General features: G+C 35.4%; 1 protein-coding gene across 1 annotated transcript in view; it reads right to left on the bottom strand.

Annotated features, from left to right (window-relative positions):
* Positions 1-25,406, bottom strand: part of CFAP47 (cilia and flagella associated protein 47) — a 291,226-nt gene that overhangs the window by 27,439 nt on the left and 238,381 nt on the right. The window contains exons 56-58 of the mRNA XM_035333565.1: positions 13,723-13,882; positions 13,011-13,105; positions 10,592-10,750 (exon numbers count right to left, since the gene is read on the bottom strand). Coding sequence (XP_035189456.1) covers positions 10,592-10,750; positions 13,011-13,105; positions 13,723-13,882 — 414 coding nt within the window. The remainder of the gene's footprint in view (positions 1-10,591; positions 10,751-13,010; positions 13,106-13,722; positions 13,883-25,406) is intronic.

Genomic DNA, 25,406 nt, shown 5'->3' with positions numbered 1-25,406 from the left:
TAAAAATATGTCCAAATTGCCAAATGTTCACAGTTATCTTGATTCTTAGAATTCCCAGTTTTAATTAAATTTGTGAAATGAGTAAAACATTGGAGACGTATTTATAATTTTCTTTAAGTAATGTTGAATATAATATAGCATATTGTTCTAATATGCCTCAAAACTTTAGCCCGGCACTTTGTATACTAGTCATTTGTAGAATCATAGAATCATAGAATTATTTAGGTTGGAAAATATGCTTAAGATCATGTAGTCCAACCATCAACCTAACACTAACAAGTCCACCACATACATTTAAATATGGCATCAGGGATGGCACCTGTACCATCTCCCTGGGCAGCCAGTTCCATTGCCTAACCACCCTTTTCCATGAAGAACTTGTTATGTTTCAAAAATCACCATTTTAGTGTAGTTAAAAGTCTAATTAAAATTGTAAAATACACATTCAGATATGAAGTACACCCCAATTAGTCCACCTCTGTTTTGAAAATATAGAGCAGCAGGAAGAATTTTAACCACACCTGACTCAACATAGAAAAAAAATATATATATATCAATTATCTTACCAGGAAGAAGAAGTAGCATGCTATTTATACACAGATGGTTAGATCTAGGAAATGGAATTTCCAATTAAAAAACAAACAAAAAAAACTTTTTTATTTATCAGAAAGAATATTACACATTATTTAAGTTTAAAAAATAAAATAATAAAAAAAAGAGTAAGAATATGGTTTTGAGGTCATTATTCCAAGATTAATTTTGTAAAACATTAAAAATATCTTGTTTTGAAAGGGAGTTAATCTCAATCTTGAAGTGTTTTGCTTTGTGTAAATAAAGACTTTCAAAAGGTAATATGAATTAGGCAACATTTGTGTATACAGCTCTTTCAGAATTGCTGAAGCAGCTATGCTTGAAAAACAGCATAATTTTTGAACTATATACTTCTGTGATTTGACGGTTATTTATTTTTAACTGCTAGTAAGGCTACTTCTTAAAAAGCAATATAATTAAAGTGTTGTTTACTTTAAAATAACATCTAAGAAGACAAAATGGAATAGACCACTTCTTTTATTTTTTATTTTGTCTGACTCTTATGAATGCTAACATGAAAACTCCAAGGATTTTACACACTGATCATATAATTTGGAAAAAAAAAATAATATCTGAATGTGTGTAACCGTTAGGATTTAATGTAAAACTAATTGATAGATTTCTTACACCTAAAAATTAAAAGACAATCACAACATGTTCACACAGTGGGAATCTTAGGAATTTAACTGACAATTCAGTGCAAAAAGCTAACCAGTATTTAAGTTTCAAAAGAGCTTATTATAAAGACATTCATGAACCTAATGTCTGTAGAAGATACCATAAAAAGCCCACAGGACATATCTGTCCTGGAATAGAGTTTCACATGGTCATTAGAGAAGCTTTTTGTCCCTTCCTTTTATTTTTGGAAAGTGAGTATATGTTTGACTTCACTGAAGAACAGCTCATTAAACGATTTTTTTTTCTTTTTTTTTTTTTTTTTTCTGATGATACAAATCTAATGGATAGTGGCCTGTGAGGTTGCAAGCAGTCTTTTGTGGATACCTAAAGGAGCTCTAGCTATCTGCTCAGATAACACTTAAGCTGCAGCAGACTTGGTGATATAGAAATGGCAAGAGAAAGGATCATTCTAAGAAACTCCAATGAGAGAGGAGGAAATTGAAGCAATGATGGAAAGATGTTTGGACTGAAAAAATGCTTGTCCAATGCTTGCCCTCATTACAGAGCATTTCTTACTGTGGATAGATGCAAGTGAACTCATTTAAAAGGCCTTCCCAAGTTCCCACTCAGCAGGCTGCAATCTTACTTGTCATTTAATGAAGGACATCAACAAAATCACAGAACAGAAGCACAGAATGAAAGCCCAGCCAGTCATAAACTTGCAGCTTCATGCCAGATAAATTATTTTACTAGGTTCTGAATTAAACATATTACATCCTCTCACTGGTTATTTTCTTTTTTTCATCTTAGTTTTGATAGTTCTTCGAGGCTAAGGATCCATTGCAGTCCAGGGACCTAAAAAAAATATTTTTTTTCCCTCTTGATCTAATATTTTTCAGACTTGTAAAACATGAACAGGACTGGACTTTAAGCAGTCATGACATCAGTTGTCTGACATCTAATGTTGACCTTCAAAATCTTGTGAAGTATCACAGAATCACAGAATCACAGAATAGTCTAGGTTGGAAGAGACCTCCAAGATCACTGAGTCCAACCTCTGACCTAACACTAACAAGTCCTCCACTAAACCATATCCCTAAGCTCTACATCTAAACGTCTTTTAAAGACCTCCAGGGATGGTATCTTTCTTCATAACCCCATTCAGCTCTCATCCAACACTTGTCCTTTTCCTACTTCTCCACTGTCTTCCAGGGGTCTTCACACACACTCTTGGAACTCAGTAGACAGAGGAGAAACTTAGTTGAAGCACGTAGTGAAAGTGAAATATGCCTTTCACTGAATTTCTTCATACAGGTACAAAAATGCTGTACATAGAGCATTATCAGCAAAGATAACGCAATGTACTCTGTCAGATACCAAACTACCTTAAATACAAAGAAATAAATGGATAAGAAAGTGGTCTTCTGCAGTACTAATTGATCTTCAATGCAATTAAACATTTTGTCCATATCTTCACGGCTCTGCAGTATTCCAGTCTAGTCACATTTTTCGTAACCCTGCATCCCACTGCCTATTTCCCTAGCAACACAACATTTCTTTTCTAAATTTTCCCTTACATTTGATTTTTCCTTTTTTTTTTCTTTTTTCGTTTGTTTGTTTGCTTGTTTGTTTTTCTCTTTCTCTTACAAACACTTTTTTAAAGAACATTTCTGCTGCTAAAGCATATTACTACTGCAGGGACTTAGAAAGCCTTTCTCAAAAACACAGTATCATTTAGTTAACATAATGGAAGTTTGTGAATCCATGTATATGAAATATATTGTCCGCCTCCAGCATCTGTTATTCCTTGTTTTTACATTTTTCCTATTCTGCATTTTTCCTTTCAGTTAATTTCCTCATATTCTCTCTCTCTGAATCCCTTGTAGATGAATTCCCTGTTATTACATTTATCCATATTCCCTTCTTAACATTCTCACTTTCCTTATTTCAATATTATTTGTTATTAAATTGAAACAAACATACAAAAAAGCAGAAAAAGCAAAAAGATTCTAATTCACCCAAAAATCTCTTTGATCGCTTTGATCTAGCATTCTACTTAGATTTGTACAATAATCTATAATCACAATAAACTATAAGTTAATATTTTAAGCTAACTGATAAAAAATGTATTTTTTTCAAAAACATTCCACATCTCTTTCAATATTCTGCTTTTTTAGTTAGCATTGTCTTCATTTAGCTATCAATTTTAGCAAATAAAGATCATATCTCTACCTGGGCACAAGCAACAAAAACCATCTTCTTCATGACCATATTTATGATGCAATTTTAATTCCCACAGATTTTTTTTTTTTTTGCCATAGTATCCTGACTCATTTTTCCTCACTGAATACATCAGACCAGGTTTTCAAAACACAAAAAAATATTTTTTGCATAAGAAATCTTCAGAAATGAAGTTCATTGGTTTATAGTCACACATGCTCAATTTGCTTAGTGATTTAGATCAAGAAACAGGGAAATAACATAACCTTCACTGAAAAATTTGTCATCCAAACGTGTTATTTTTTGGATATAAATAAAAGTTTAGAACTATTAACAAGTTTGTGTAGTATTCTTGCATCAGAGACGTGTTATTGTGGCTTAGTCAATCAGTTCTTGTCTTTTTTTTTTTCCTAGGTGTATATAATTCTGAAAAGTAACACCAGGAAGAATTATTTCTCATTTCATAAAAGAGTTATCGTTTTTGCAATTCTGTGAGGGTGAGTGAATATCTTCAGATTAGTTTATAATTGAGATGGTTTCCTGCAAGTGTTGAATATTTTAACTGATGATGATTTTGCATAGGAGTTAGAAAGCAATCTTAATTTGCATGACGATTACTCTCATTTTTAAGGTTTGCAGATCTCAATACTTTATAGAGGGAAAAAAAAAAAAGAAAAAAAAAAAGGAGAAACAGAAACAATGTGTTTTCATTTACAAACTGTGCTTGCTCATAATTCATGAGATTTTTTTTCAGTATTTTTTGTATTTTTCTAGTTATATTAAACAATGGGGGGAGGGTTACTTGTGAGACAAAAACTAAGCTATTTTGTTCATTTTTTTTTTTTCTTTTTAATAGACTAAGTGTTAACATATAACCATCAGGTAAGTTCAGACCTATTTGAAGTTCTTCATCAAAATGCCTGTATATGTTTCAGTTAGTAGTGGGTTTACGTAGCAAGGTTTTCATAGTGGGGGGCTGGAGGGGGGGCTTCTGTGAGAAGATTCCAGCAGCTGTGCCATGTTACATATGGGCCAGTTTCAGCACGTCCCAAAAGGGACCCGCCACTGGCCAGAGCTCAGCCAATAAGGTATGTTGTTTGTGTCTCTGGGAGAGCAGATTTAAGAAAAGGAAACAAGCAAACAAACAAAAAAACCCTGCTGCAACAGCAGCTGTGAGAGATGAGTGAGAAGCAGCCCTGCAGACCCCCAGGTCAGTGCAGCAGCAGGGCAGGAGGTGCTCCAGGCAGGCAGCAGCAGTTCCCCTGTGGACTGTGGAGAGGCCCCTGGTGGAGCAGGCTGTCCCCCTGCAGCCCATGGGTCCCACACGGAGCAGATCTCCACGCTGCAGCCTGTGGAGGAGCCCACGTGGAGCAGGTGGATGTGGCCTGGAGGAGGCCGTGGCCCATGGAGAGCCCCCGCAGGAGAATGCCCTGGGCCGGACCCGCAGCCCGTGGAGAGGAGCCCACGCAAGAGCAGAGGGTCTGGGGGGAGCTGCCGCCCACCAATGGGGTACCCGTGCTGGAGTAGTTTGCTCCTGGGGGATTGATGGAACCCGTGATATGGAGCCGTGTGGGAGCAGTGCTTGAAGAGCTGCTGCCTGTGGGCAGCCCCCGCAGGCTCAGCTGGGGAAGGACGGCATCCCGTGGGAGGGACCCCACGGGGAGCAGGGGCAGGGAGGGACCATGAGGGAGCGACGGAGACGAAGTATCAGGGACATACCCCCATTTCCCTGCACTGCTTGAGGGGAGGAGGTAGAAGAGGGTGGATCGGGGAAGGTGGTTTTAGTTTGTTTTCTCTGTTTCTCATTGCTCTAGCTTGTTAATAATAGGCAATAAATTTTACTAATCTCCCTGCGCTGTGTCTGTTTCGCCCATAGCGATAATTGTTAAGTGATCTCCCTGTCTTTATCTCAGTCCTTGAGTCCTTTGCTGGATCAATGGGCCAAGGCCAACTGTAATGAGGTTCAACAAGGCTAAGTGCTTCACTTAGGGCACAACAACCGCATGTAATGCTACAGGCTGGGGGAAGAGTGGCTAGAAAGCTTGTTGATGGAAAAGGACCTGGAGGTATTGTTTGATAGCCAGTTGAATATGAGCCAGCAGTGTGCTCAGGTGACCAAGAATGTCAACAGTATCCTGGCTTGTATCAGAAATAGTGTGGCCACAGGACTAGGGAAGAGATTGTTCCCCTGTACTCATGTCTGGTGAGGCTGCACCTCAAATACTACATTCAGTTTTGGGCCCCTCACTACAACAAAGACATTGAGGTGCTGGAGGGTGTCCAAAGAAGGGCAGCAAAACTGGTGAAGGGTCTACAGGGCAAGTCTTACGAAGAGTGGCTGAGGAAAATTAGGTTATTTAGCCTAGAGGAATGGAGTCTCATGGGAGACCTGATTGCTCCTTACATCTGCCTCAAAGGAAGTTATAGCAAGGTGGGGGTTAGTCTATTCTCCCAAGCAAGGAGCGATAGAACAAGGGGGAATGGCCTCAAGTTGCTCCGGGGGAGGTTTAACTTGTGTATCAGGAAAAGACTCTTAACTGAAAGGGTTGTGAAGCATTGGAACAGGCTGTCCAGGGACATGGCTGAGGCACGATCTGTGGAGGTATTTAAAAGATGTGGAGATTAGGTGCTTAGGGATATGGTTTAGTGGTAGATTTGGCAGTGCTAAGTTAAAGGTTGGACTTGATTATCTTAGAGGTGTTTTACAACCTAAATGATACTATGGTTCTATAATCATATTATTCTATTATTTTTGTTACTAATGTATAAAAATGGTCCATTTAAAAATCTAACCTTCCTAAACGCAAATGTGCATTTAAACTCTCCTGCTTTAAAATCTAACAGTAATTAACAGAAAGGGATTGATTGCTTGATTATCCAGATAGTTCATATTCCATTAAAACTGTGAGCATCCACTAGATCTATTATTTCCTCCACATATCTCATTTTCATTGAAGAAATCCTATACAGTACTTACTATATTTTGCATATTGATAGCTAACATTGACCCATTGAAATTTAAGTTGGTGAATATAGACTTTTTCTTCAGGAAGAGAAACAATGCATCAAATCCCTCCCATGTTTCACTCACTGATAAAGAAGCAAACAGTCAGATGTAAAGAAAAATGATATAGCTCACAAAATAATCTATCTAGGCTTCAATTTCTACTCTTATGCACTATTATTTGAATTCAGATAATTCTCTGTTTTCCTCTAGGAGTTGTCACCCTTAGTGATAAGGTAAACCATAAAAGAGTGTCTCTTCCTACCAGCTGGTTGTTCACCCTCTCATTGACATTTTCATTTTGCCATTACTAACAGCTTTCACCTATCTGCTAATAGAAAACAAATATTTTGTTGTTCTTTCTTCTACGTATCAGAGAGAGAGAAAAACAACAACAACAAAAAGAGTCTACAATCTCATTTATAAAACCATAATTCTCTCATTCTCAAACACCATTTCAGAAATAATTCCATAATGATTAGACAATAGAGAGATGGCTTAAGTTATATAGAGATCTATCTTCATTATTATTATCTTCTTCATGTTGCCTTCCATATTTACCTCCAACACTGTATCAGTAATTAAATTAAAATGTCTAAAGGAGAGAAAGTCTATAGTTTCTCTCCACCTATACTGGCATTTTCTACCTTATGCTGATAATATTTCTTTGATCTTATCAATTTTTTTTGATCTTATTTCTTACAGGTGAGCATCCTTGTCCAGATCCATCACATTAAACTGGCATTTAGTGGAATCCATATCGCTGGCCAACATGAAATCTTGCTAGAGTGGGAAATAGCTTTTAACATGTTTGTAGGTGTTGTTCTTCCCATCTCAAATAACTTTTAATGAAGTTAAATAAAATACAGGATTTCTGTAAATTTTGATGAGTTTCAATACTTCAGGAGTTTTTGGATGTTAGATCTGTTATATCTGATTGGATGTTAGACTGTAATAGCAGTCTGTTAAACTGTAGAGAATACACATATATATATTTCTATTTTTGCTGTTTTCTTAGATGGTGAGAAAAAGGGTACAGTTTGGGTAACATATGCCAATGTACATTATAGATTAGCATAACTGGAAAATGTTATTTGACCACAAGGTGCAATTGAACTGTTTGTTTAGACGTCAACAGAGCTGCAAAACTTGCACATAACATAAAAGACTTATAGGTGTGCTACCCTTAACCTGGACAGTACTGTTGCCCCCCCAAAAATTAACTAGCTTGAAACTTTCCCAGAAATAAGAACCCAGGAGCAAGGAACTAAGACCAGACCTTAAGCTGTGAGAGGAACTATGAATTAATAAAAAACAGGGAAGTTAATTATAAACATTCTACACCGGCTGTCTTATGAGATAAACTGAAGTAGGTGAAAGGGATAGGTTACAAAGGACTATTAAAAATGCAGAGACAGGACTGATCAGTGTTTTTCCTCAGTCAGAAGATACTCTGTATACTCCACATGCTCTCAATATACTGGAGTTTGGTTGCCTAGAAACATCTGAATTCCAGTCAATATCTATAACGGATAACTTGCTTGATAATGTTTGATGTTTTCCTTACAAGACTGGAAAATGCATCATTTTTTTCCCCCTATTTAATGTTTCAGGTGAGTTAAAAAAAAAAAAAAAAAAAAAAAAGGTATTTTATTAGAGTACAAATAAAAATAAGAACTTCCACACTTGTCTGGATGAATTAATGTCTTAAATTAGGTTTACCAAAAATAATATAATTAGAGACATATTTAAGAAAGCTGAAAAATACATATAGACTACATATAATTGAAAATTATTTTTAAAGGGGACGTATTATAGTTGATATGCCTAAAACATTGTCTTTAAGTTATTTGATCTCTGGAACATTGCTTACTTCTGAACAAGTCATGTCATTTTAGCTACATGGTATTTATATCATCCCCTTCTGTCTTAAGAAATTGCATTAATTTTCTATTTCAAATGATATCATTTGGAATGGATGAAATTGAATTCCTTCAACACAAAGGACATGCTTGAAGATTTTTTACTTCCCAACAATTTATACTTGCCCAAACAATTCAAATACTGAATTACAGTAGTAGCTGTTTAAATCTGATCTGCCAGTAATTATCATCATTTATCTATGGATATAAAATCTGCTTACTATACATCACACGTACTATCTGATGAATCACTCTTTCAGAAAAGAAAAAAAATGAAAAACAGAATGCCAGCCTGCTATCTTAGAGGTTTACGCTTTTGTTTATATTATTACTGGTAGACTGCAGAAAGCTCAGATAGTACCATTAAATCTGATTCCTAATAGGCATCAAATTCATCCAGCAATACGACATTGATATGTCATCAAAAAGCACCAGCATTATAAATGATCTTACTACCTATGTTGTCAAGCATTTCCTTACCAGACTTCTTGCTTGAAAAGATGCAATGATGTCCCAAATCAATGTCTTGCAGTATGCACAGGAGTCAGTCTTATAAATATGAAATATTTTCCCATAAATAAAACAAGCACTACACATCAGGAATCTGCAAGTCTTTCAAAATGCTGTCTCAACTTGCTGAATATATGTTATTCTTGTCAATTCAGAGACCACCATTTTTGAAATAGCTCAGTTATGTTTAAGATGGCTTACTCACTTGTAACAAGTTAATGAAGAGTTAAGCCTTACTCTACAGTAAAAAATATGGTGATGTATTTTGGTAGAACACTGTTCTCACAATGCCAAACAAAATTATATTAATAATATTTACAGTTCTCCAAAGAGGCAAGAACCTATGTTGAGACCTTCACATCTTTTTATTTTACTGAATCAATCACTATCATTTTGTGATATGGGAATGTAAGACAGTAATATGCCCAGACAATAAGCTATCCTTGATACTGGGATATGGGTAATTATAAAGTTTAAATAAGCAATTACAAAGATTAAGTAATGAGTAAGTATATGATGTGTAAGGTTGTGACATCAGTTCAATTTCAGATTCCCTTCTGTTTTAAAAAATATTCAAAAAAAAAAAAAATCTGTTTAAAGATCTGGACAGTGATTGCAGAGAGAAGACCACAGTGCTAAGTGTGCAGGGGTGGAGCTATGTCTGGATGAAAATTATCCTTACAGGAAGGATGTCATGCATCTTGATTTCAATTTAACAGATTTTCACTTTCACAGTTCTTTGGCAGGGGAGCTATTGCAACATGATATTCCTGTAAAGTGTCTGTTGAACCAGACTCTGATGATGACTCCAATGGCATAGATGAGACAAAAAAAGCCAAGTCTGCCTGTCTCTCAACCTGAAAGTCAATGAAATACAATCATAGTAACTTCTGTACTCATCTTTTACCATGTTACAGTGTGTTATACTCTTGAGAAAGTTGAGCATGGGTGAAATCCCTTACCCTCATTTACAGCTATATCTCATGTCACATGCTATAATACTAAAATAACACTTTTCTTAAAAGGATGACTTTGTACCTAAAAACAAATGTAAGTTTAATTTCAATGGTACAATAATTAATGAATTAGCAATTAATACCTTGTAGTATGACTGTTAACACATGCCTATGAACAGAAAAAATATACATGAAGCTTAACAAGTATTATTTTCTTATACATTGTACCATTCTCTTTCAAAGAGAAGTACAATACAAAAAGGTGTATCTCTGAAGGAATTGATTTTCACTGTGTCATCAGCTGATTAACAGTAAGTGGAAGCTTTCTTTTACACAGCTTTATTGCTTCCTTAGAACAAGGCCTCTTTCTTAAATCCATTTTGCTGCAGATATTGGCCTTCTGGGAATGCATCTTACAAATAGGGACAACCTGAAGATAAACAATGCCTTGCAATGCTTACACAGACATATTTTTGCTACCTTTACACTTTGTGCAGACTATACTCTTTTAAAGGAGATAGTATGTGTGCAAGCCTCACGTCCAAGACACATATAAAAGAAAGGTTAAAAGGTGCCTGTAACTCCACAGACATGCTGTTATATGAATGTCCTATATTTGCAACATGGTAGAAATATGGTCTGAGAGAAAGATTTTTCTAATTCCCATCTGTTGTCATAGCAGAGTTACATTAAGCAAAGTACTTACTGTATGTGCAATGTTATTAAAAAAAAAAAAAAAAAAGTGTGATATCCAAGCTATTTATTCTTACCATCAGTGACTTGAACTTCTTGGATGTTGGCTGGCTTATGTCTATTGATCAATGCAGAATTTCTTGTGGCAGGCATAGCAGTTGCACCAGGAACTGCACCAGTTAGCAGCACCTCTACCCTTTTTTCTACTCTCTGCCTGGCTTGACAACATACAACAGCTACAGAAAAGAAAAAATCCATTATTTGCAAAGGATCAGAATCTTGTTTTTTAACACAATAATTAGAAGTGACATGTGCTTGGAGAATTATGGAATTCCAGAAATGAGTGAGACAACTAAAAGACAGTTTTCTCAAAGTTTTGTTGTTCTTTTTTTAGGTGAAATAGTAGGAAATATTTCTAAGCAAACAAAAATTTATTCCTATAATTAGTTCATAAAAGCACTTGCAAATTTTGCTCTTTTTTTTGGTAATAATAAAATATATCTTCATTTTAGTTCATTTGCAAATATATGTTATGATATAGTTTGATATATAGCAATGAGAAAAGAAGACTGAAAGGAAAACCAAAAAAGTAATAAAAAAAGAGAGAAAAAGAATTTAAAAGTTAAGTGAAACAGTATTAATTTACTACTTGGTTTCTTACCAAGTAAGAATACTGTTCAAATTTCAAATTTCAGATTTTAAGGAACTATGACAAAATAAAAAGCATCCTTCTCTTTGAAGCATGACAGAGCTTTTTTTCAATTCAGTTAATGCTTTTAATTTGCTTATTACAAAATCTGTCATTTTTCATTAGAAGATAGTTAGACTTTAGCTTATATACTAGATTTTATAAGGCTCACTTTTGTGGTCATTGTTTATGGTACTTTCAATTCTTATTGGCACAGAAAGAGGAGAAAACTAGATTCAAGAGCTGAAGGAAAAAAAAAAAAATCCAACAAAAAAGATTTTCCAGAGTTATTAAAACATGAAAAAGCATAGGTGGTTACATACTTTTTCAGTTTCTAGGTCTAAATTTGATCCCTTATCTAAAACTATCAGCAGAATTATATCCAATGATTCTTTAAAAATTAATTCTGAACTTCATATCAAGATTTTATGAAATAATTTAGATACAACTCTTGCTAAGTAATTATATTCAGTGTTAAAAAAAAAAAAAAAAAAAAAAAAAAAAGCCTTACTCCTGAACCCTGCTTATTTAACTACAACTTGTAGTTCTGGAGCTTGTTTCATTATTATTACTATCAAAAATAATTTGGTATAAAATTGTCCTTCATCTACACTGTATGTTGTAGTTTTAACAAGATTTTAGCTTTAAAAAGCTGTTCACAATTTCTATGTTTCACTCTTCTGGGGTTATATCTCACCTTTAAAAATATGTTTAGCAAATCTATAAACATGTACTACACATAGAATAAGCAACAATAAAAGTCCTATGAATGTGTCAGTCATTTTTTTAATGCAAGTTTCCTTCTCAGGAGCAAGTGGAAAACTTACTGCTATTTACACAAACCTATATTTTTGTTTTGGTTACAGTGCAATTCAAGGCTGAGCAACACAATGCACATCTAACCATTAAACTGTCAGGAAGGGTATTTTGGGTATTTAAGTAGAAATCTACACTTGCGTCAGTCTTTCATTTGATTTATTTACGGTTCTTTAATTTAGCATTATCTGGGACACTGAAGGGCACAAGTCATGAGGTTTCCAACTGCTCGCAACTCCTTTTATCCAAATGAGAACGGAACAGAAGGTCTAGATTTACTTTTGTTGTGGTTTAACCCGGCCGGCAGCTAAACACCACACAGCCGTTCGCTCACCCTCCCCCCTCCCTCTCTGGGATGGGGGAGAGAAATGGGAAAGTGAAGCCTGTGAGTTGAGATAAAGACAGCTTATTAAGATAGAAAATAATAATGATAATAATAATAATATGTACAAACAAGTGATGCACAATGCAATTGCTCACCACCCGCTGACCGATGCCCAGCCCAACCCCGAGCAGCCGCCCCTCCCCCCCCCCAGCTAGCCACCCCTATATATTGTTCAGCATGACGTCAGATGGTATGGAATACCCCTTTGGCCAGTTTGGGTCAGCTGTCCTGGGTCTGTCCCCTCCCAGCTCTTGCTGCACCCCCAGCCTGCCCGCTGGCAGGACAGAGCGAGAAGCTGAAAAGTCCTTGGCTTAGTGTAAGCACTGCTCTGCAACAGTTAAAACATCAGCATGTTATCAGCACTCTTCTCATCCTAATCCAAAACATAGCATCCTAGCAGCTACTAGGAGGAAAAATAACTCTGTCCTAACTGAAACCAGGACAACTTTGTAGGCTGGGAATGGGATTTTATTTTTAATATGTGATTTTATCTTTTTAAGAATGTGATAGAGTATTAGAGCAAATTCTCATGATCCAGCAGGTGAGAACACAAATAACTGTTTTATTTTCTTGAACTTACTGTTCAAGTTTTTCAATAATTACCTACCTGGCACTAATTTCTGCTGTGGTGCTTCAGGTATTCCATGAACTGGATAGGTCCAGAGTATTCCCTGAATACCCCCATTCTCTGACACAGTAACGCTATTTGGAGAACAAGTGAACAGTATCATGGAAAACAGGTAGAGTGTCATTATGATACTAACATGATAATATTGAGTGTTTTTTTTTCACTAAAACAATACAGAGTTAAGAGTTACTGGAAATGTGAAACTCCATTTTAATGTATGCTTTAATGCTAAACATATCTTAAAAATATATGAAATAAGATCCAAGCAAATCATAAAAGCCATAACTGACATCCACTTATTTTAGTGTCTTTGAATACCTTTGTCACAATACAAGAACATTTGGCTTGATTTGCTCTCTCTTATGTCATGCCTACACTGAAGAAAAGTGTATGTATTTTATTATATATATATTACAAAAATATACCCACAGGAGAGCAATTAACCCCAAAATTAGAAGCATCTAACAACTTTCATTTGCTCAATATCCATAACTGCACTGGCAGATTGTACTTTGCATTTTGTAAAGTACATACTTTGAAGTGTACATTAAAAGCTCATGTTGGATATCTATTGCCCTCAAAAATCAGACACTTGCTTCCCCTTGGGGGCCACACACAGATATCTGAAGGGGAAAATGATGATAAAATTGAGTATCTGCAACTACATATTTTTCCTATTAGAATATATTACCTCTTTAAGTCTTTACTTAATTCAGCAGAATCCTCATAAGGCCAGTTTTCACCATTTTCCCTCATTACATGAATTACCACCGCAGCCTCATACATTTTCATTGTATCTGGCATGAATAACACTGGGATGTCCAGTTTTTCTTTTGGAGCTAATTGAAGTCCTGAAAGACAGAACAGATTGTTATCGTACCTCAGAAATTTTGAAAACGATTTAAAACATTTCATTCATATATATATATATATTTCTTTTTGATACACCATTTAATATTTTAGCATAGTGTATTGTTCTCCCTGTGACAACAAATTGCATTTTATCCTGCTCTTGCTACAGTCAAATCTTATACTACCATCTGAGGTCAGTCCTCCTGTAATAAGGTGTTAATTGATTCCTTGATTCCATGTCCTAAAGAGAGGAGTTCACAAAAATCATTGCTTGGAAAAAACAACACGAAACCAAAAGCCCTTTTACACTTCTACTTACTAGTAAGGCTTTGAAAAGAGACCCAAAGAGACTCTGAAGGCTCAAAACAAAACAAGCAAGATAAAGTGAACTTCCCATATTTAATATTCAGAGACCAAGTGTAATCCCATTGCATTGTTGGGTTGCAACAGATGAGAATTATATTGCATAAGAAAAGATGAATCCAAAAGCAATTGTTTATGTTTGTGACATAACTGAAATACATTTTTAAAAAACTGATACTATCATTATAGAAGCTATGTCTTTTCTGTACTATTTTTCATGTCATTGACTTTGCTTTAAAAAAATAAAATAAAATAAATCTATCCTGTCTGCAGTGAAGGTGACCTGACACATTCCATAACTGAGGGCCTTTTTCCAACGTGTACCATGTGTCAGAATATCTACCTCAGGCTATGTTCCAGTAATGAAGTTATAGAAAAAAAAAGTATAAATTAGAACAAACAAGTCATACAGTCTATCTGCTTTCAAGCTTTTAAAATAACTCTCGAAATTTGGTAGAATTGATGTCTCTGGGTTAGGGTTTCAGATTTAATTTTACCTGTAGAAAAACCTCCTAGTTATAACTAATTGCTTTTACATTATGCTGTACATTTTTGTGATTTTTTTCATGCCTACTACAATGCATATGCGCTCATATAGATACATGCACATCATTCCCTGAGAACAACTGAGTCTGCTAAAGTTAGAATGCATGGGAGAAGCAGTGCACTCCATGTGATTGCTTCTTGTGATAACAAAAGACTGCTAATTGTAATGCAGTCTTGGGAAGGACAAAATATAAGAAAGGAGTTGGATGCATTGAAGTTTGGTAGACTTTTAGGGAGACAGACTAAAATTATGACAGATAGGAATGGCCAGAAGCAAAAAAAAAAAAAAAAAAAAAAAAAATCAAATAAGACACTGTCCAGGATAATTACCTTTACGAAGAATTATCTTGTACTGTGTTATCTAGGTGCTTCTACAGCATATAAACTAACTGGAGTCAATATGGTTCTGTAGTTGTAATGTTTTTAGCTAGAAACTCTCTTAAATTAAAATAAACTATCAAAATTAAGATTGGAAAATCAATCAAATTACGAAGGTTGGGATTATTTAAGGACAATCCATTCCACCTGCAGGATTTCTGCCTCTTTAACAATGCCTCAAGACCTCAAATACAGACCAGTGCTTTACATTACTATGCATTCTACTAATAGTAAGAAATTCTTGCCTAAAGATGTGGATTTCTGTATTGTAAAAGCTCATCATGTAGTAATAGCAATTAAATAATTGCATAATTTCTGTGCATTTGTATAAATCCATCATGGTATGAGCAATTTGTTTTTGAAAAAAACTACTTGAAAAGTCTCTTATCTTGAAACAGCTTGAAAATATTCTCATTAAAAATCATTTTAAAATGGTAATGTCTAGATGAAATAAATATTTATTTTTTCATTTAATAAAGATTTATGATATTTTCTTAGATCTTAATGTCCTTAGTTGATGTATTACCAATCAAGTAAATATATATACACAGTAGCTTTAAAAGATGAAGAATATACACATACTGTTGACAGTAGTGTGGCCAAAGAGTTTTACCTTTAAAAAATTACCAACATAACTGTCAATCCAATATCTTAAATAACTAAACTGACCGTAGACATTGTTGCTGTACTTCCAAAAACTTCTGACCCATCCCTTTAAAATAGATGTCAGATATAGTTCTGATAGTTCTCCTTCCAAGAGAAACAAGACAGCTTTCTACTGTGATTTGCCAAACTTCTGACCTACTCTGCTGTAGCTAAGGCAGAGGCCTGTAATATCTATAAATTTCCACTATATTAAAATTCTCTAAAATTCTGTTCTACTCCATTGTACATTAGAAGCTTATTCTTCAGGATATAATTAGCTTGCCTTGAATCCAAATATATACAAAGCAAAGTAGTATTATCAACAACCTTATGTACACACTTTGTAACACCATTATGGCAAATCCAAACACAAGGTGGAAGTACTGTAAATAAGTTTGTGAGCAATGTGACCAAAAAAGGAACAAAGATATGTACCTGTATGTAGGCTGCATTTAGGTAACAGAAGTTGAAAGATGAAGTACAAGGTAAGCAGAAGGGACTGCAAACAGGCAGGACATCTTGCTGAATACACAGGGGGGATGACTGGCAAAACCAAAATCCACACAAACACCATGGGGAGCTGTTGAGATTGCCCTTTGGAGGGAGAGGAGGCAAGAAGTGCACAGCAGCCATAATGACCAAGGAAAGATTGTGAAGAAAGAAAATCATCCAAATTCAGTTCTTACTTCTTTCATCAAAGTTTTTCTCTCTCAAGCCTGATCGCTTCAACCTCCATGATGAATATCAAGGACCGAAGCCATCAGTGCTAATTATACAGCATCAGCCTCACAACACTGTACACCTATTTAGGATGTGATTATTAAAGTATAACACTTTCATACATGTGACTTGTTTTCATACATGTAATGGCTAACAGTGTGTAAGAATTGCTCATTAGTTTGAAAAATGTTGTTAGTAAAAAATTGCAGTAAGGTTTTGTTTTAAAAGTGACCTATTTAGTCAGTCTCCTAAACATTCCCACCACAGATCTCTCTAATTCCCTAATGATACCTTTACACATCACATGGTTGTGTATATACATAGAGAGATAGTTATATATAGTAATACACACACATCTATTCTATTGCAGCACTGGGCAACTGTGGTTTGTATCATTTCCTCCTTAGGCATTTTTTCTCTTTTCTCCTTCTAGTCATCATGGTTGGGTGACCTTCAAGTTGTTAAAAGGCTGTAAGGTACAGAGGAAGAAACCTCTCCAGTGCCTCAGAAATGCAAGAGCAGCTTGCCACAAAACCACTTTGTGTTCTGTAAAAACACTTCCCCTACTTTTTGCTATGTATGTAGGAAAACACTATCCCAGCTTTTTAAGGAACACTGCGCCAGCAATACTACACACAGAAGACAATAAAATATATGTGTATAATTTTAGTAGAAATCAACTTGACAAAGTTCATCCTATTTGTTTGTGGACCTCATGTATTCTGCTAGGGCTACCAAGGAAGTATTTCCTCACTATGCACTCTACCATGGTGCATATAAATTACTAATAACAAAATTGCTGCTATATCAACATTTTATTAATTGCAAAATATCCAAGAGTTGTTCAAGCTAAGTTTTGGTCTATAGTGTTTTGCCAGAATAATGTACTTGGGATGATTTGCACCTTAGAATACCATCATAAATACCATTTGCAACTGTTTTAACACATGACAAATACAACAGACTGTAAACTAATATTTTGTTACATTATATATGCATTGCACATACTGTTTAAACAGCAGCTTAATTATGCCTGTTACAGGACATAGGGCTTTTTTAACAGTAAATTTTAATACAGAGTCCTATGGACTCTGTATTAAAATTTACTGTTAAAAAATAACAGTAAATTAAGAATTAGATAGTAATTATATATATATATATTATAATAATAGTAAATTAAGAATTCTTAATAAAGAATGATATCATTCTGGGTCATTCTTGCAGAAAATTGGTTATTAAACATCACAAAAAGACAAATTTTAATATAACTGTTGAAACAGAATGTGTTCACATTTTTAATAAACATTCTTCCTATTAGAAGCTGTTCATAATGACAGTAATTTTTATATCACTGGACTTGCCTGCAGCTGTCAACTAACCAACTGATCATTAACTGCTAGTAAAGATTTATTTCCTTATGATTTTGCGTAGTTAAAAAGACAGATGAAATAGGCCTAATTGCCAAAACCACATATTGCTTCATGCTTCTCTTTTCTCATTCCCATTTAGATAATATGAACTCCTGGCACAATAGACAACTATATTTATGTGGGCAATTTTAGCATAAATCAGCATGATCGAGTTGTTCCACAAACTCTCTGTAAGAAAATCACAGCAAGTCACCTTTTCTGAATAAAGCTGCATCACATTTGGTATAAAGCTTTAGGCCAGATTTTGGTAACACCCTGCTTCCATTTCACTGTACAAAGAACACAAAGAAACAGTGATAGTTATCAGCAGACACACAGCTGACCCTTTATGGGCTGAAGTCACCTCATTCAGACCAAAGGATCACAACTGGAGTCAACTGCCATACGGAGTAGCACGTGAAGATCTGTCTCCTCCCTCATTTTTTTTTGTTGTTGTTGTTTTGTTTTGTTTTGTTTTGTTTTTTTATGAAGTAGCCTGTATTTTAAGCCCTGCCTCTAGACTCTCCAAAGGAAAGTAGAGAACAATGATTCTGTAAAGGAAATTTTGGACTCCACATCCTTTGAAATTTGAAACTAGAACTCAAAACTTAATTAGATAATTAAATCAAAACGAGTGAGTGCATTTCAAATTCTCTGCTTTACTCTGCACTCTTGTTGAGTTCTGTAATTTCCACATCAGCCCTAGGAAGAATATCACTGTGAGAGCTAAAGTTAATTGAAGTAATGCAGTGGATCTCTATAGATGAGATTTTATTAGGAAGGATTACAGATGGGTAAAAATTCATTTGTTGCCTCTACAGTAGCTTAGGAAAATGTTTAAGAGCAAGCAACCACTGATAAAACTGTGATGACAATGAGCAAAATATCCTACAGTATCTTTGAAAAGAATCATCATCCTCGCCTTTAACTTCATCTTAGTTCAAGCCACGTACTTTTCATATCAGTAAGGAACTTTGATCATAACATTTTAAGATGTTGAAAGGTCAGCTTCCTTGATGCATTACTATTAAGTCTGTAGCATCTCAGAGTAATTCTGCTGATTGTACCCAGAACAGCAGCCCTCAGTTCAGTTTCCTCTCATTGAAAAAGAGGCAAGAGATGAGGAAGAGCTCTCTATGTCTTGCTAGAGTCTGATGGGAAACCATTTAAGAGTGGTCCTTTGTCTTTTTTTTAAAAAAAAAAAAAAAAAAAATCTTAATAGTTTCTCCATAAAAATTACCATAGAATAACTTAAGTTAAAACTACAGATGGCCCTGCTAAAATTAAAACTGGCCATAAAAATGCTAGTTCAGTATAAACAGGTCTGTTTTCTAACACTATCCTCAGGATATAGAAAGGGTGGCCTCCACAATATTCGCAGACAATAGCTGCTGCTGGGGAAGGATTTTTAATTCTTTCTAAAGGAACTCATCCAGAAAAGGAGGATTGATATCAGGCAGTAGAGAATCAGATATTGCCAACACTCCAGTAAGCATCAGAAATACGTTAAAAAATCATGTGTATGTATTCTTCATTTATTTTCACCTGCTAGAAGAAATACAAGCCTGGCTCACATATGAAGACTAAGGTCTTTTGTTTGGTTGGTTGGTTGTTGTTGTTGTTTTTTAAACAACTCTGCCAAAAGTGGTTCAGTGCTAAATTCCAGGAGTTGAATAAAGTACAGACAGCACTTCTGCCTCAACTGTTACTAAGGGTGGGTTCATTTTTGTTTGCTTCTTCTTTTTTTTTTTTTTTCAGTCCTTCCTATGAGGCTGCTTGAAGTTTTGATTCCCTTTCAGTAAAATATGATCATAGCCCTTTGTTATGGGTTCTAATTAGCAAAATGTGGGAATGCAGCAATCTGTGTTCATTTTCATACATCAGTATTATAATTAGTCAGTCTCAATGAGTAAATAAGAATACAATTTTCTGGATCAACAGCCATCAGTCAACAACCTCCATCTGTGGAGATGCTCAAAACCTGACTGGATATCATCCTGAAAAACCTGCTTTGGCTGACCCTGCTGTAGCAAGGGAGGGGTTGGATGAGATAATCTCAAGAGGTACTTTACCACCTAACCAATGTGATACCGTAATTCTGTGTTCATGGTAGATCACTATACTCAGGTTTGTTTTTGCTTTTCAGAATACATATAATACATTCTTGTTTGCTAAGCCAAATATAGACATTTTCTCAAGGAATCTCTTGATATGTATTTATACTTATATATATTGCATTTTTCTTTCCTCACTACAGTTTATTTAGGTAGGTGGGATGAAAGAGAGATTCCTTTCATAGATGGTCCACGGTGAATTTATTTTTAAGGAGGACTTTCTGCTTCATGTATTATGGATTCTTCCACCAAAGGTTAGAGTTGTCCTTTGACCTGCATCTGAAAGCTTCAGAGAATCACTGAATGGTTGGAGTTGGAAGGATCTCTGGCAGATGTGGTCCAACTCACCTGCTGAGGCAGAGCCTCTGAGAGAAGGTTGCGCAGGACCCTGCCCAGGCAGGTTTTGAAGATCTCGAAGGAGGGAGATTCCACAGCCTCTCTGTGTCAGTTCTGTCACACTTATAGTAAGGAAGTGTTTCCTGATGTTCAGGAGGCATCTTCTGTGTTCCAGTTTGTGCCCATTGCCTCTTATCCTGTCACTGTGCACCACTGAAAAAGGCCTGGTTCTGCCTGGTTTGCACCCTTCATTCAGGTATTTATAAACATTGATAAGATCCCCCTGAGTTACTGAGTTCCTTAGTTGAACAAGTTAAGCCATGAATATGCAACTCAAATGCTAATAAGCAATTTCACAAATGACTGGTTAAAACTTGAAAAGTCGCTTAAAGAAATAAATGGCACAAGTGAAAGAATGGATGTTTGAGTCTTTAACTGAAAGGCTTCACATCATCACTATCATAAGCACACAATAAAACTGATTAGATACAGTATGTTTTTAAGCTTTTTGCCATTTTATGAATCTTGTGTTAATACAATTTTGTACACTTCTGGCAGAATCATCCTGGCTTATTTCATTCAGAGATTTAATTTAGAATGATTTCTTTCTGGTACTAAATAATAGATACAAGTTAAACATTTGCTATTTAGATTAAAATAAATGGATTGAGAACAGGGCTTAGTAATTAAATATGTTGTTTCATTTAATGCAATTTATTTTGCATTTAAACAAAAGCCTCTCTAAAAGGCCAAGCGTAAAGTCTTCTTTCATTTATAAAATTATCTTTCTCTAACTATTAGTCTATAGTGCAATTGTGGCCAAAAAAAAAAATATTTTGACAGAAATACCTATTAAATTAATTTATCATAGATGTGCAGTAGCAGTTAATCTTACAAGGGTTAAGCATGTCAAGGGAAAAAAAAAAATGGTTCTAAACACAGCAATTCACTTCATCAGTGTAACCAAAACAAGAAAAATTAAACTTAAAATATTTAACTCTGAGAAAACTGAAAAATACATATAACAAAGATCAGGAAAACCATGTAGACCACACAAGTGGATGATAATTTTTTAAATCCCCAGTATAAGACTACTGCTTAATATTAATATACTGCTTAGTATTTTCAGAAGGAAGTCTCACTCACTCCCATATCAGATTGGATTATCCTCTTAGGTATAAGAACGGTTTTGTAGTAATACAGAAATTAAATAACATCATAAACTGTGGCTTAGCATGGGATTTACCATTTATCTCCTAAACTCTGGTTTCTTCAACTTTGACTTTGCTTAGGTGTTACAGAGCTGTCAATTCTTTAAAACAAAAACAAAAACAAAAAAGTAATTGCCTGACATTCATATACACGATACATTCAATACTATTTTCCATGTCTGCTGTTATCTTATGCATTTGTCTTGGCAGCCTGGGATATCTTTGCAGATTCCTGTCAGAGGTGTTGGACTCTGAAAATGTCCAACTGAGATACTCTGAGAGTGGTGAACTTCGTGTTTCCTTTACTGAAATTCAGTGAGAAAGCATATTAGGAAAGACACATCTGAATGGCAGGAGCCAAGAACAGCAAGAAAGCAAGGCTGAACAGCAGTCCAGAACAATACAAAGGTCAAAGGTGAGAATAGGAAGATGATTGCAAAGACAGGGAAAAGTGAGCAATAAGACTGGAAAAAGAAAGAAACAAAACAACTGAGGGACCAGAAAAAGGGTGACAAGCATAGACAGTAACTTGCAAAATAATTCTATGATAGAGAACAGTGGAGACTACCAGACTGCTTTATATAGAAGTATGGAAGACAATTGGCATAGGGAATGTCAAATAGATAAGAGTAAGGAGAGAAGAATAAAAATTAAAGATAAAATTTTGTAGGATCATTGAGGCATCCAAAATCCAAAGGTCTGCAGCATAATATTGTCCTAGATCCAAAGTTGCACAAAGCAGAAGGCTGTGGATACTTCGTAGCCAAAGGAAAAGAAAATGCAAGTCTCCTCCATATCAGCACTACAAAAGATGTATAAATATGTCTTTATATTCTGAGTTATATAATTTGTGGCACCTCAAAAAAGGTAAGTATAAACTCAGTTTACATAAGGTCATTCAGCCCTACCTGAACTAATTTTTCATATTATTTCTTCACACATTTAAATATTTCTGACATTCTCAAAAGAGATAAATTGATAAATAATGGAATACAAGAAAGATCAAAACCACAGCGTGGATAGAGAGGTACTGCTAGGGTGGGTAGAGGGGTAGATAGTCATATATTTTAGAAACAGGATCTGTCATGTTCCACCCTACTATGTTAAAGGGAAAACGATGTCCCACTCAACCCCTCTCCTCCTTTACTGAATTCACTCCATTCTGCATATGACAAAATACAGTCTACAAGCACTTAGTATCCTACCTAAAATCTTAACCAAAACCAAACCAAACCAAGCCAACCAAACAACCAAACTAACTAACAAAATAAGTAAATAACCACACAAGTATTTTAAAAATGCAAGAAACTGCAAGAAAAGGCAATGTCATATGCTTTTTAAACAAGTGTGTTTTTTTTTATTATTATTATTGCTCAGACACAAAAAAATCACCAAACTTTATCCCTTCTTCCTTAAAGAATATTCATGTTACCCTAAGATAAAGTACTAGGTAAGTAAATTAAGAGTATGACAGCTTCCTTTTTCCTTAGTTTTCTTCTAGACCTAAACACACACAAAAATGTCTTGAGTTCATGGCTGAAAGAAAATTGCAATTGCTTGTTAGGTATAACTGAATTTTTGACTTGTCAAATATCTGATTATTTTTGACAGATATATTTTTACTTTCCTTTTAAACTTGTATATATGCATCTCTTCGTCCTATCTCTGAAAGCAGAGTCAAGTTCTGAAATTATGGCAGATTTTAATCAAAATCTGCAAAGAGGTGTAAAATTGGCAATGATGCTGGTGATGTTACATCCTTCTATTTTTTTATATTCAACCAAAAATTGTACTGTTTTTACAAGTTGCCAGAAGATGTATCACACTTCATATAGTAGATGGTAACTGGAAACAGATATGTCTCCAATTGACTCTTGCATGTGAATGGGATACAGTGATTATTGTGCTTTTGCCTTTTCAAAATTTGTTTCTTGACATAGTTTATAACCTTGGAAACAGCCAGTTTAGCTATTACTCTCTTCTGTTAGTCACATATATATATTTATTGAGTTATAAATTTTCATAGTCTCAATACTTATACTTTTCATCATTCAAGGTTCACAAGTTTTTGTAATAAGGCAGAGCTGAGCACTATGATGTTTTTTTGGTTTCTTAGTACTCAAGAAAATATTCAATGTTTTTAAGAAGAATCCCTCATGAAAAGTAACTTTTGCCCATTAATTTGAATTATGCCATCAAATAATAGTTCTGTGAATCACATAACCTATGTGACTGTACAGAATTTAGAATTTGCATGGAGGGAGAATGTACTTCTTAGCTAAATACTTCCCATACTAGGAATATTGCTTTTTTTCTGGAGGGAAGGCTTCTGTAGCCCAGTAAATATGATTTCTTGCCATTATTATTAAAAGGCTTTTTAGTGACCTTACAAGATAGGGTCTCAGGATTTAATTGAGATTTGTCTTGGTATAAGCTCGTTTTAGTTATGATAACAATTGTTTAACAGTAGGGTTTGTATTAGGATATTTTAAGTTTATAGAGGTAAAAAGTAAACATCGGAGCCCTAAATTGGAGGACTGTGGCCACAGGAACAATAAACTCCCAGCCAACTCCAAGCTTGTGGGGGATTTGCTGCTCCAGCTGGGTGCATATAAGTCTAAGGGGCCTGATGGGATTCATCTCAGAATACTCAAAGAGCTGGTTGATATCATTGCAAAACCTCTCCCAGTTATTTTCAACAGTCTTGGGAAGCTGGAGAGGTCCCAGTTGACTGGAAGCTGGCAAATGTACCAGTTTTCAAGAAGGGGAAGAAAGAGGACCCTGGTAGTTACAAGCCTGTCAAGCCTTACTTTAGTGACTGGTAAAATTATGGAGAAGATTATTCTGGGAGTTATTGAAAACTTGAAAGACAATGCATCATTGGTCACAGTCAACATGGGTTCACAAAGGGAAAGTTCTGCTTAACTAATTTAATTTCCTTTTATGACATATTACCTAATTAGTTGACTAAGCAAAGCCACTTGATGTGATCTTTTTGGATTTCAGTAAAGCTTTTGATACTGTATCCTTCTAAACAAAATATCCAGTGTAGAGCTCAACAAGTACATAAAACAGTGGGTGAACAATTGGCTAATGGGTCAGGCTCAAAGGGTTGTAGTAAAGAGGATTACATCAGGCTGGCAGACAGTCACTAGTGGGGTTCCCCAGGGCTCCATTTTAGGGACAGTTCTCTTTAATGTTTTTATAAATGACCTGGAAGCAGGACTTGAATGTATACTAAGTTTGAAGATGACAATAAATTAGGAGAAGATGTTGACTCCCTCAAGGGAAGAGAGGCCTTGCAGAAAGATCTTGACAAATTAGAGGGCTGGGCAATCACCAACTATGAAATTTAAAAAGAGCAAGTGCCAGATTCTGCACCTAGGATGGGGCTACCCTATCTGTACAGACTAGGGGATGAGAAGCTGGAGAGCAGTGCCACAGAATGGGATATGAAGGTTCTGCTTGATGGCAAGTTGAATATGAGTCAGCAGTGTATCCTGGCAGCCAAAAGGGCCAAAAATATCTTGGAGTGCATCAAGCACAGCACTGATAGACAATTGAGGGAAGTGATCCCACTCTACTCTGTGCTGGTGCAGCCACACCTCAAGTTCTGTGTGCAGTTTTGGGCACCAAAATTTAAGGACATAAAACTATTAGAGAGCATTCAGAGGAGGGCTACAAAATTGTTGAAGAGTCTAGAGGGCACCAAGCCTGCCAGAGTTCAAGAAACATTTGAGCAACACTCATAGGAATATGGTTTAGTTTTAGGTACTACTGTGTGGGGCCTGGAGTTGAACT

Source organism: Oxyura jamaicensis, chromosome 1 (assembly GCF_011077185.1).
Source record: "Oxyura jamaicensis isolate SHBP4307 breed ruddy duck chromosome 1, BPBGC_Ojam_1.0, whole genome shotgun sequence".
Classification (NCBI taxonomy): Eukaryota; Metazoa; Chordata; class Aves; order Anseriformes; family Anatidae; genus Oxyura; species Oxyura jamaicensis.
The sequence above is the reverse complement of the archived record's forward strand: the minus strand, read 5'-3'. Positions and strand labels throughout refer to the sequence as shown.